This window comes from Thunnus albacares, chromosome 1 (genome assembly GCF_914725855.1).
Source record: "Thunnus albacares chromosome 1, fThuAlb1.1, whole genome shotgun sequence".
In the NCBI taxonomy this organism is placed as follows: domain Eukaryota; kingdom Metazoa; phylum Chordata; class Actinopteri; order Scombriformes; family Scombridae; genus Thunnus; species Thunnus albacares.
Window position 1 is genome coordinate 30766968 of NC_058106.1, and position 14176 is coordinate 30781143.

The 14176-nt window shown below is 37.3% G+C and overlaps 1 protein-coding gene across 1 annotated transcript in view; it reads left to right on the forward strand.

Annotated features, from left to right (window-relative positions):
- The first annotated feature begins 3224 nt into the window (after positions 1 to 3224).
- Positions 3225 to 14176, forward strand: part of LOC122984330 (neuronal acetylcholine receptor subunit alpha-7-like) — a 32648-nt gene continuing 21696 nt past the window's right edge. The window contains exons 1-3 of the mRNA XM_044354716.1: positions 3225 to 3350; positions 10330 to 10469; positions 11308 to 11352. Of these exons, the coding sequence (XP_044210651.1) occupies positions 3296 to 3350; positions 10330 to 10469; positions 11308 to 11352 (240 nt within the window). The 5' untranslated portion in view covers positions 3225 to 3295. The remainder of the gene's footprint in view (positions 3351 to 10329; positions 10470 to 11307; positions 11353 to 14176) is intronic.

The window sequence follows — 14176 nt, forward strand, 5'->3', positions numbered from 1 at the left end:
ATAAAGATAATGCAAGAGGGGCAGTGTAGGAAACAAATGAAAATATAGTGACTCATTTACTTATCCTGTAAAACATGATCAGTGCAGCCGTACATTGAGAAGTCGGCACAAATTTGTGTTTTTAGCAGCTACTGTTAAAGCTGTATCACTTTTGAAACAGAAACAACCTCACTTATTTATTACAAGCCTTTTGCCACAAGCAGCATCACCTTATGTATTGTTATTTACTGTACACTGAAGCCATGATCATATATGGTGGAGGTCCAACTGAAGCTCAGAGTCCTGTGAGTTATTACTGGACAATCTCTTCCTTACTGTCCACTAGGGATGTGCAGTTGGCCCAGTATTTGTATTTGTATCTGTATTTGTTGAGGCAGCAAAATTATTTGTATTTGTATCGAATAAAAGTGGAAAGAGGCTTGAAAATCCTGTTTTTGTTTTGTATTACCCTTATAATTTTAGAAAATTAAAGATGAAAATTAAAGTGATGTCCAAATTAAGAAATATGTGTCATGTAGCGAGTGGATGTGACTCCCCTCATTGAGACCTGCTAATAGACGTAACAGGGGAGCAGAGAAGAGAGACTGAGATAGCAACTATAACTGACCTGCTCGCTGGTATTTGACATGTTTTGTTTTTTTCTTCCCCAAAACAAATAATTTTAAAAAATATTTGTATGAAACAAATATTCGTAAAAAAAAACCCACTATTTGTGCTTTGCTGAATAACTTTGTATTCGGGAACACCCCTACTGTCCACTGCATACTGGCATGGAAACTCGAGCTGCAATGATTGGCTATTAATCAATTAGTCGATTGAAACAATATTAATCTGCTACTATTTTTATAATCAAGTAATTGTTTCAATCATTTTTCCGACAAAAAATGTCAGATGTGATGATTTGCTGTTTTTCTTTTTCATATATATGACAGAAAGTTGAGCATCTAAAGGTTTGGGACTATTCGTCAGACAAAACAAGCAAACTGAAGACATTGTGGGCTCTTAGAAATTGTGAATGGCATTTTTTCACACATTTTCAGTTTCATTGACTAAACATGAATCAAGAATATAATCTGCAGATGAATGGATAATGAAAATAACTATTAGTTGCAGCTTGAGTGGAAATATCAAAATATGAGGCATGTTGTGTATGTAGAAAACATTCTGCATATGCTGGAGGTTAAAATATCAAAACGCCATTGTTAGGAAATGGTTATATAGATCTGCATTAGCATAAGAGAGATGGATGATTCACTACATTAATAGTAAAGCTGTCTGTGCACCATATTACTGACAAGACTAGTCTGTACATAAATACTTACCTCCTGCTCATACTTATCATGTAGATAGCTTACAATGGAATAATGAACAAAGTTTGCCCAAAGTATAATAACATATTGATTTGTGTTTACCTTTAATTAGACCAAGCTTTCTGTCAGACTAAGAAAAGCATGATAAAATGTGATTGGCAGTATAATCATCCTGTGACTAAAATAAATCTTGATGAAACATATCATTTGACATGCAGAGCTCATACAACTCTACAACACACCTTTTAATCAACCCTTTTCAATGTGTGTGGAGCAGAATACATAACGGTTCAATTAAAGTTTCTATACCATTAATGGCAGCCTCTTCCCAAAGCAAAGAGAGAGAGCAAACAGCGTTCTTGTCAGTATTTACTTGCAGGTGCAACGTGCCTCTTGAGATATCAGCTGAACTCTTGGGTTTTCATAATATTTCATGCATGTGTAGGGGAGGTTAAAGCTACCTAAACACAGCCAACCCACCGGTTCAGTTTATATGAAATGCATCAAACTAATATACTCTATCATTTATGATATGTGGATATATGGATCAGGATTAATGCCCTTGTGGGAAAAATGTTTATTTGCCTATACACATATCTCCTTGAAAGGTGTTGAAGTATTAATTTAATTGTGAGGATTCACTATCAAAGAAGCTGCAAACAGAGCAAACATTACTCCACTGTGAATATGATGTACCCATCTATTTCTGTTTTTTTCTTACAGTGTTATAAGCTCAACAACATTTCACGCTATGACCCTAAGATACAACTACCCCCAACAACTAGAAGTTTGCATAACATTTAAAGTCAAACAAAGACAAATTGAGGCCTGTTTTCTACACATTATTTGTATTTACTTTTTGTTTTTTATGTGTTTTTTCTCTCTATTTTTATCGTACTTATTAATGTTTTTTGTATTCTGTTGGATTACGTTATCTCTAATCTGTCCATATGGTGGTGCAGCTGGAGGAGTGAATGTGAATGGATACACCACCCATGCATTACCCATGGGGTATTGTTTGTATAGAAAGAACCGAGTTAAAATTAAGTACAAACTGCTGAGGCTCTCGGACTTTGACCGTGCAGAAACATTTTGAGGTTCAGAAGTAGTCAGCACACATCAAAAATATCAGTAGCACTTTCAAAAAGGAGAAAAACAGATAAAAAATAAGTAGAAAATGAAGACTCCCCGCATTAACTGCAATTTCAAAATACAGTTGTAGCTCCCATTCAGTGACCAGCAGATGTCATCCTGCATGGATAAAGTTTACTGTAGCTCAGAATGATGCTGTACAACTTTGTTCAGCATCCCTGTGCACCCACTTTCAAAATTAATCCTGACACAAAAAGAGCCAAGTCGACACTCAAATGAAAAGAAACGAAAATTATCATACAGAGGTGGAGCAGACATGTAGGATTTTGTCCAGATTTAGTTACTGACTTCCTGGGGCTCGGATCATTCAGGACTATTTCGTCAAAAATATTAATAGAGTATACTACAATATAGGAAGCATATTTAGGGATTTTATTCGTGTTTATGTTTCTCAATATACAAGACAGTGACAAAACAGAATAGACGAAAATTATTTGTAGCAATGTGGAGATAGAGTGTACTTTTTTGTGCATTTAAACCATTTTAAAAAAATTTCTTCCCTATGTTAACTGGCATTTGGAAAAAAAAAAGCTCAAAGTAAGTTAAAGAAACTGGATTTTATGTGTGTTTCCTGTTGAATTAAGACATCAATTTTTAGGCATTCTCACTCACTATAAGAACTGTATATGCACTGTGAGTTTTTATTATTTCACTCAATGGGTCAGCAAATCTCACCACTGTCCTGCCAAACTGCAGTTGTTCATTAGGAGGAGGAGTTACTTAATACACACCCCCGCCACCCCACACACATACAAACACACACACTCACACAATACCAGGTTCAGCTATGAACTGAGAAACATCTGTGCTACAACTCGTCGCTCCGGTTCAACATGGACTCACTGAAATTTCTGCTTTTCGTTGCAGTCGCCGCTTGCACAGTGAAAGGTATAGTAGGCTTTTAAATGCGCTTTAATTGCTGATTAACTGGCACAACTTAACATTTTTAACTACAGGAGGGGGTCGCTTTTTTCTTGCGGTGTTTCATGTTTATAATGTATCTGTTCCGCTCTGGATTGATTTTGCAAGCTTCTGAACTGCATAACTGTTTTACAAAACACTGACTTTTTTTTTTGGCAACATTATTTTTCTTGAATGCTACGTTAGCCACCTGTAACTACACAATCATCTGTAAATGTCATCTAATAGACAGTGTAATATTTGAGGGAGTTTTCATAGATCTCTTTAACATATTGAGTGTCTTCAAAAAGGTATTGGCTATGAAAATCCAGTAAACTACCCAACGTTTTCTAAGTTATGAAAGCTGGATTTGGGCTAAATATAATAAGAAAAAATAAAAAAAACACACTTAAATTATTTCCATGTGATTTAAGGGTGCAGCCATAAAAAGTATGTAATTATTAGTGGAAAAATGTTTCATGTAAAGCTATTCAAAGTGAAATATGCTTTGGCATGTATGCAGTAATGTTATAGGACAAACTGAAAAACAGACTTATCGTATGCATTGTGTGGTTTGTCTGGTCAGGACTGCTTTCTGCAGCTTTTACTGACTGCAGATTCTCATTAAGGCTTAAAGTCCCCCCTCAAATGTTTTCCCTATACATGCCTGGTGGGCCACCAGGCCAACGAGAACCCCACCATGCCAAAAAAATATTTTTTTGAAAACCAAAAACAACCAAATACCCATTCATTTGGAAATCAATAGTGTTTGGGGGCCTCTGTGCAGCACTGTTACAAAATGTGAGTGAACCTTTGTGTTGTTGCCTGGGAAACTCTTGATAGTAGCTCCTTTTAAGGAATAAGGCAGTGCGTAATGTTTGTGCGTAGCGACTGAGAGAGAGCGAGCGGCAGAAAAGTGCCAGTGAATGAGAGCGGAGCAGAGGAAAAGGTTAGCAGTAAATTGTCAATACGGCAGTAAATGTACAGTACAGGCTACAGTGTGTCGGATACTAAATACTGCAGCTTCTCAAGACCAAGAAAAGTCACGTCTGTTGTTTTTCCAATTTACGAAAAAGTGAAGGGAGTTAGCTCCAGAGTTAGCAGCAATGGGTTAGCCTAACCTGACTGCATTAAACAGAGAAACAGAGAAATATAGAAGCAGAAGGCATTCACTCGCAAAAAAGTGTCCTCTTTTTCTGAATTAACAAGATAATTATTGGAAATTCTGAGAAAAGTTTTCATGAAAAAATAATTCTGCTCTGTTTTTCTGGATCTGCAGATGAACTGATAATGAAAATAACTATTAGTTGCAGCTCTAGTGGAAACATCAAAATATGAGTCATGTTGTGTATGTACAAAACATTCTGCATATGCTGGAGGTTAAAATATCGAAAGCCATTGATAGGAAATGGTTATAACCATGGATCTACATTAGCATAAGAAAGATGGATGATTCACTACATTAACAGTAAAGCTGCCAAGTACAACTACCCCTAATACCTAAAAGTTTACATCACATTTAAAGTCAAACAAAGACAAATTGAGGCCTGTTTTCTACACATTATTTGTATTATGTGTTTTTTCTCTCCATTTTTATCATACTTATTAATGTTTTTGTATCCTGTTATTTATTCTGTTGGATTAGATTATCTCTAATCTGTCCATATGATGGTGCAGAGTGTAGCCAGAGTGTCAGCACATATCAAAAATATAAGTAGCACTTTCAAAAAAGAGAAAGATAAACAGCAGAACATAGACTCCCTGCATTAACTACAATTTAAAAATACAGTTGTAATTCCCATTCGATGACCAGCAGATGTCATCCTGCATGGATAAAGTTTATTGTAACTCAAAATGATGCTGTACAACTTTTCTCAGCATCCCTGTGCACCCCTTTCAAAATCTTTAAATTAATCCTGAAACAAAAAGAGTCGAGTTGACACTCAAATGAAAAGAAAGGAAAATAGGAAAATTATCATACAGAGGTGGAGCAGACATGGTGGATTTTGTCCTGATTTAGTTACTGACTTCCTGGACCTCGGATCCTTCAGGACTATTTAGTCAAAAATACTAATAGAGTATACTTCAATATAGGAGGCATATTTAGGGATTTTATTCATGTTTATGTTTTACAATGTACAAAAAATGACAATTCAGAAAAACAGATCAGAATTACTTTTAATTTAATTCAGAAAAACAGATCAGAATTACTTTTAATTTGATTCAGAAAAACAGGGCAATTTTTTTTTCCTCAAGTGAATGCATTACGCATCTGTAGAGAATTATGTGGCTGCTGAGTCTCTCCCGAGTTTTGCTCAACCCCTCCTCCACCAAGGCCACCACCGCCACCCCAATGCATTCAACCTAGTGGAAACACTGCCCTCCACTAAAAAAAGAAGCTTTTCTTCCTGTTCCTCCAGTTGGATGTTTGAGCTTCATTGTGCAGAATGATGCATGTTCATCTTCAGTGTCAAACTCTGACCTTGTGTGGACCACTGACTGCTCAGACTTTGAGAGGCTGAAGCAACATTAAAATTAAAAACTAAATAAAAAATAAAAAATATTAAAGTCATGGGGCAGAGGGCTACCACCCTAATGGTTCATCTTGTTCACACATATTGAGTTTCCAAGTGAAATTCACATTAAATATATATAAAAATATATATATTAAAATCTAGTGAGCTACCAAACGTTTACAAACTTATTAAAGACTGGACTTGGACTAAATGTGCTTATAATGAAAAGTGACAATTCTTCTATTTGATGGAAGGGTGCAACCATAACTAAGTATCTTGGTTTTGTGTGTGTGATTATTAGTGGGAAAATGTTTCATTTAACTTTAAAGCTATTGAAACTGAAATATGCTTTTGTGTGAATGCAGTCATGTAATAACTGAAAAAACAATTATTAAAATGTGATAAAACATGTGTAGCATGTTTTGTCACATAGATTCATACTATACATTGTGTGATTTGTGTGCTTCTTGCAGCTTTTATGGATGCTATGTGAGGTGTCTCATGATTAGCTTAAAGTGGAGACTTGCAGACAGCTTGTGGATGACACAAGAGGGGACAAACAGTGACATGGTAGCTTTCATCAGGAGGGCTATTCAGACCGGGAGACAGCTGAAAGCAGGAAGTGTCACACTAAGTTCTGACTGAACAGAGATTAACACTGTTCACTCTGTTTCTGTTATATATGAACTTCTTACACTGCTGCATGTGTATGGTCTAAAAACAGTCATGCTAAGTTCTTCATTCAAAGATCCTCATTGTAAAGCGTGACACAATATGTTCACACTGTGTCGCAGTATATTTCTGTTATATATGAACTTCTTACCCTGCTTTGTTTGTTAAAGCACCCCTGACCTTTAAATGGTAATTAGCTCATGAGACCTTCAAGACATGCTGTGTCTCATCATTTTATTCAGATCTGTTCTGATTTCTGAATATTTTGACTGTGAAAATTAATTTAATGGTAATAATCCCCGACTCAGACTCTTCAGACTCAGACTAATTGAGGCTTCCCCCGAGAGTGAGCTGTAGAGAGGCAAATGAAGAGAAGTTGTGTTAATGTGTGCACATGCATCCACATTTCAATATCTGAGCCCATCTCTGGGGTACTTCAAGTCCTTGTCCATCTCTCTGACACTATTAAGGCTGTTAAATTTGATTAAGAGTTGGAAAGCTAGAGCTTTCAGCACCAAATTGCTAACCAGTGTTGGGTAACCTTACTTTTAAAATTAGTGCATTATGTTACAACGTTACTGTCGTTAAAAAGTAACTTGTATGTAACAACCTTACCTACTGAGAAAATTAACACGTCAGAGTACTTTTGCGTTACCAAAAATGAAAACCCTTTTGCAATTCCTTGCTCATGTTTGTTCTATAAAGACAAGTGACAGATTTAAGGAAAAACCAACATAAAGTGTCTTAGTAAGGTGTTGAGCCACCAGGTGCCAACAGAACAGCTTTAGTGTTTGGTAGTGATTCTACAAGTCTCTGAAACTCTACTGGAGGGATGAACACCATTCTTCCTAAAGATATTCCCCCATTTGGTGTTTTGATGATGGTGGTAGAGAGCGCTGTCTAACACGTCGGTCCAAAATGTCCCATAGGTGTTCAATTGGGTTGAGAGCTGGTGACTGTGAAGGCGATAGCATATGATTCACATCATTTTCCTACTCATCAAACCATTCAGTGACCCCTGGTGCCATATGGATGGGAGCATTGTCATCCTGGAAGAGACCACTCCCATCAGGATAGAAATGTTTCATCATAGGAGCCATTGTTTCCCCTCACTGTAGGGGTCTAGCATTCAGACCTGTATCATTCTCATGGTGTGTCGACAATATGGTGAAGGATGACTCATCTGACCATATCATTTTTTTCCACATCTCTGCCCAGTGCCTATGGTTTTTGCACCACTGAACTCTCAAATGTGCATTCATCTTTGTAATGAGGGGTTTATGCACTGCAACCCTACTATGATATCCCTCTCTATGTAATTGCCGACGGACTGTTCTTGCTGACACAGTCTGTTCACGTCCTGCGTTGACATTCTCAGTCACCTGAGGAAGAGTTGCTCCTCTGTTTTTCCTTAGATGTCGCTCTAATGCACGAGCATCACGGTCATCAACTGATGTCTTTCCCATAGCCACCTTGATACAAAATCAGAATTAACTGGACCTGCTCAGCATTTGTATATATGCCACAGAGCGTGACCGGATGTTAATTGCTTAATTGTACCATCCAGTGCACCTGTGTGTTTCTCCACTCATTTATTCAGGTTTTTCCTAATTTTTCATCCATCTGTATATTGTGACAAGTAGTGCAGAATGAGAGACAGGGAGCAGTTCTCAGCATTGTCAAACTTTATTGACTTACAACATAGAGAATAGTCACAAAAACACAGTAGCAGAATACAGCTGTGGTCAAGAAATGTAACAGCCACCTCACTCATTACCAACATAAACCATCATGTTCTGAACACATTACAAACACTAACAAAAAGTAACATTTGCATTTTGGAACATGAAACAGCAAACTTAACAAACTACCCAGTCTAGCACTAAGCATGATGGGAAATGAGGGCCGTCGCTACATTACGAATAGGTGCATAAACAGAAAAGAAACAGTGCGAATGTGTCATCATGCCCATCATGCCTAGTGCTGGACTAAGAAATTTAAGTTTACTTATGTCTTATGTTCAAAAATGCAGATGCTACTTTTTGTTAGTGTTTGTAATGTGTCTGTTTAGAACATGGTGGTTTATCATGGTAATTGTCATTTTTGTGCTGGTTTATAGTTGTAACCATGAGTAAGGTGGCTGTCCTTTGTCCTTTGTGATGTATGTGTAAAAAGGTTTGACATTGCTGAGAGCTGTTTCCTCACTAGCTAGTTTCCACTCATTACTACTACTACTTCTGTACAGATGCTTATTTGAAACAGTAACTAGGTAACTGATTACTTGAATTGCAAAACTAATGTCTTATGTTACTTGTTACAACAGAAAATCTGAATACTCTTACATGTTAGCCTCGACACTGTTGGACATATATCAGAAAAGTTCCTTGTGGAGATCTGATATGTAATGCCAGTAATGCACTTGGATGTATGACATGTACATTTTTGGACAACGACACATCTTGATGGCCTCTTGCTGATCCTCATAGTAAAATTTGATTATGGTGGGATTGGGAGGGAGACAGGTCTGCAGGGAGATTCAGCTATGAACAAAGACAAGCTTTCAGCTAATCCTTCTGTTCTAACAGAGCTTTTTATGAAAGAAAAACCAGCTGCAACAGAGCAGAGGAATGAGGAGATGCCTACAGTCAACAAGCTCTCTGCCAAATCATTGGGATAATGTGCTTCTCATAGGTGGTTTAGGATAATTGGGCTATGGCCATTAGTAAAGTGAATAGACGCTGCCAAAAACGCTCCATAACTCAAGAGGCAAAACAGGAGTGTGTTAAAATGAGGAGCAAGTCTGATTTTAGATTGCACAGTGAAATTAATCTAGTCCAGGTAGTGTATTTAAATGATTCCCTGGTCTGAGCTGCATGTGTTTCACCACCCTAGACTCTGCAAGGAATATTCCACTCTGTCATTGACTAAGCATAATTTAACCAGAAACAACTTCACCGAACAGGAAATGAAATGCAGAATTATTTTAAAGGTTTTGGTGCAGACACAGATTTTAAGGCTGGGGTGGATCCCTGCAGAGAGAATCCCAGCAAGGGTCACCTGGTGTAAGGTGGAGCTGAAGTGGTTGTAAGTGCCTGTGAGATGAACAACGCACAGAATGAGGAAAAAGCAAGATTCTGAATGTGAAGAGGTGTGACAGTGAGTCAGTGATTTGATGGATGAGTTAATGTGGGAGTAAGGAGGAGAGGCTGAACTAGAGTTATGGGGCAGTTGTAGCCCTAGCTCACAGTATAAAAATAATTGGAAATCACTAAAAGCATGATATGTCCCCTTTAAAGTGATAACTGGCAAAATAATTTTTATTTTCCCAGTATCTTTGTGCCTTACTGTGGTGTTTCTGCACCACACTGCACTTTTCCAGAGGTCACTTTAATTGATCAAACAAGTTAAGCACCGTTTTACTGTATGAATACTATAGAGATGCACACTGATCGGTCCATAAAAAACTTGATCACCAGTTGTTCGATACTGTAATATCTGATTCTTTTAATCTTCTGTTGGTGAAGTTTGAGCATAATTTGTGTCTATTCAGTTGTCGTCATCATCGCTCATTTAAATCACTCAGTTTTTGCAATCAGACAGTCAATAAGTTCAGTTTATATCAAAACAAAACTGTTTGTGCTGCAGGATGACTGGGCAGTTTGGCAAGCACATTGAAAATTAATTGGCAATTGATATGACTAACAGTAGCTGTCTTGCTAATTTTTTCTTAAGTGATTATGAAAGTTTATTAACTGTCCAAGTGTTTACGTCTTTTGTAGTTTCTCTTCAAGGGCCAAACAAGCGCAGACTGTACAAGGACCTGATGTCTGACTACGACCCACTGGAGAGACCAGTCTCCGATGAGTCTCAGACTGTCACTGTCGAGCTTGGCTTAAGCCTCATGCAGATCATGGATTTGGTGCGTAAATTGTAACTCTTCACACATAGCATGCATATGAACTTCACACGGGTTATAACTCATTCTTGGTTGGGTGCACATTACTATTATGGATCTGTGTTTTATTGTCTTAAATTACTTAAAGCAAAGTGAGGGACAGAGAGCCAGATGCTGTTTATGGAAGCTGATAGGGTGTATTTTACAAGCATGTATGTTCAAATTTGCATTCTTCTTAGATGTGGCACAAATAAGTTATCTGAGTGCCTTAGAATAGAAAACAACACTTCTCAGGAATGTCAGTTTATGTTGACTTAAAGCTAGGATACCTGGAATTGTGTGGAGAAACATTTATCTATGCCACGTGATAGATGTGGATCCCATATAAACTGGACTCTCGCCACCTCTCTTTGTCATACTTTTGCAAGCCTTGTCTGTACAAGTGATAACCTGAGCGTTCATATCAAAGAAATGCCTGAAAAGTTAATTTGTGTCATCTGATCCATTCTCGGCCAAGCAGAATAACCATCATCGGGAAACCGATTATGAGAAGCTCACTGAGATATCAAAATCAATCAGTAATTATTAGTAAGTAGCGGCTAGTAAATATTGAACATAAGTCTAAATTATTTGTTCTGTCTTTGCACTTGCTTGTCTAAACAGTCATCACTGCTCAACAGTCAATTTTTTTCCCATTGAAAGAGCTCTGAGGGGTGAAGCTACTGTGGATGTTGAAATTTTAAGCAGTTTTGAGTAGCAAGAATCTTCCTTGATGAATTTTACACCAACAGAAAACAAGAAATACATAAACAAAAGTACCTGAATGATAATATTAATAAATATGACGTTTCTCCCCTAACAGGATGAGAAGAATCAGGTGTTAACGACCAAACTTTGGCTACGAATGGTAAGACTTTTTCCCTGTAAAGTCACAGAAAGGCTAAGCCGCACAAAACTGATAACATTGTAACACTTACACAGATAAATCTTACTTTTTGGTTTTTGAATGTGGTGTCTTCTTCACCTCATTCTAGTGTGCCAAGCTGCAATGTGCTCATTATTCTCCCCTGTGACCAGACAGCAGGAAACACCCACTGCAACAGTGGTCAGTGAGACTTGCAGTTGCAGTTGATATTTGTTTCCCCATCATTAGAGGCAGCAATGAGCCCGTTCTACACCCGAAAACAAACTTGAATGAGGCATGCAAAGGGGAGATTCATGATTTTTTCTATAGCTTTTCCATGGGAAGCACAGTGGATGAAACAGTCCTAAACAGGACTTTCTTACCCACTAGACAGGCTTTCTCATCAGTCATAGAACTAACACACATAGAGACAACCACATTCATTCAATATAGATACAATACAGAATTTGCCTTTTGTTCTGTGAATATTATGAGATATGTATACATTGAAATTGAATGCTATGCTAAAATTGCGAACACCTTCAATTTGTGTTTGTGATATAGAAAGTCTGACAGCCATTTTGCACACATAAGCTTCAATACATGTGGCTTCAGCCTCAAATACCACATCTATTATGTTGCTTCTAACCCTACAGTAAGCTACCAAAAACTAACTCCACTAAGACTTATGGGTTATGTCTATTTGTATATTTTTAAAGGAATAGTTCCACATTTTGGGAAATGCATAAAGACCGGAAACAGCAAAACAGTTAGCAAAGGTAATCGAAAAATCCACCTAGCAGCACCTGTAAAGCTCTAGTTTGTTTCATACAAAAGTCTTAAAGTCTATTTCTTGGGAGCAGTGACCCAAGAAAGACTGCAGGCACATAGCCCCTTGTAAAAAAAAAATGCATTTTCATTTGAACACTTCAGATTTTCTGCAGATTAAACTATAAAGATATAAAAATCAGTGAGCTTTAGAGGTGCTGGTAGGCTTTTTTTTTTTTTTTTTTTTTTAACTTTGGACAGTCTACTTGTTTGCCTTTGTTTCAGTGTAGTCCAGCTGCTGGCTCCAGCTTCATATTGAGCTGACAGATGTGAAAGTGGTATCAAACTTCTCATGTAACTCTCAAGCAAGAAAGCAAATTAGTATATTTCCCAAAATGTTTAACTATTCCTTTAACCTGTATATGTATTGTATTTCTTCTGTTGTTATTTTAAAGGCGGCTTTCTCTTGTAGGGACACTAAAGTGAAGTGTGCACACTTAACTCTTGCCTTAAATCTGGTTTTCAGCAACTCATTAACTACAGTACATCTGTGTTGAAATGTCTTGTTTATCACACCTGCTGGTACCCAAACTTTTCCTTTTTATCTTCCGCTGAAGCAAAATGCCCCTTTCTCCTCCATGTAGTCACATGAAGTGTATGAACACAGACGTTTTATCACAGCCTGTCCATTGTGTGACACTAGTTCCCTGCTGCTGCACCATTGTTGCACCATCAGTATGTTGTATCAAGGCTGTTTGGTCTGTATTAAATCCCCCTCTGGAAACACAGCAGCAGTTTTCTCTCTCGCCACACTCTCTTTGCTCAGAGTCCTTGTGTAGACTCCAGGAAATAATGTTTAAATGTCCTAAAGATATGTTCATTTCTGGTGGAAACTTATTTTCTCAAAGTCACTTAGAAACATTATAGATGGTTCTGTTAGATTATACACTTCACTTTTTGCTAGAGAATACTAATTAATTGGCTGCTGAAGGATAGAGTTGGAATGAACAAAATGTAAAAGCACTGACAATTGTAGCATTTAGAGCATAGTGATAAGAATAACGTGGCTTCAGTTGAGGTTTTAGACATAATTTTAGTGGTTTGTTAAGTACAGTTGAGTGGCAATGACAAACTACTGTGGCGTAGTCATGTTTTGTTAATGCCATTACAATATATTTTTTTTTTTTTACCACGGTGCCCTCTCTGGGGTCCACCAGTGAGTTTCAATGATGTAACAGAAGTGCAGCAAGTAGAAGCAGCTATAATTAATTTGTAAATGAAATCACTATTTTTATTTAAATGAAAAGCAAACTGGGGAGTATGTACTTGACTCTGTGGAAATGCACTTAATTATGAATTTACCGTGTAAGCTATACAGATGATTACACCCTCCCTCTGCTCTTTATTAGTGACTGACCTTTATATTTGTTCATGCTGACCACAGCTATTATTTGAATACCATGATTATCTGAATAAATTAAACATAAATTCCCATATAAAGCCATGTCATGAAGGTTTAAAACATAATAAATATATAATAAATAAGATATTCACAGCCAGATTGCCCAGTGGTGCCATTTTGATAAACTGAGCTGGACATCAGCCAAGGACATGATATGCAGACATGTGCTAGGGGCCTGGATGGGTGTTGTGTTTGTTTTTCAAAGAGGTCAGATACAGTGTAAGATGCAGCTTTCTGCTCATGTCTTGAGTAACTTAAATAACTATAATCAGTGTACAAGGAAAACATTTCAGTCACAGAGTGACAAAATGATTCATTGTTCTTTGTGATACTGGTGTCATCGTTGTTATGTTATTTTTTGTCGTGTTTTGTCCCTTTACATTTTGTTTAAAAAATTAGCACAGCTCATAACTCTGATGGGTCAGTATCATAATGATTGCCATGAAATTTGATACAGACATTCATGTCCGCCTCAGGATGAGTTTTAATAACTTTGGTGACCTCACTGACTTTCCATCGACTGCTAATTTTTGATTTGGCCTTCGTAGCCCCTTCATCTACAACCTGTAGCTGATTTATATGTTTCGTTTCACACTA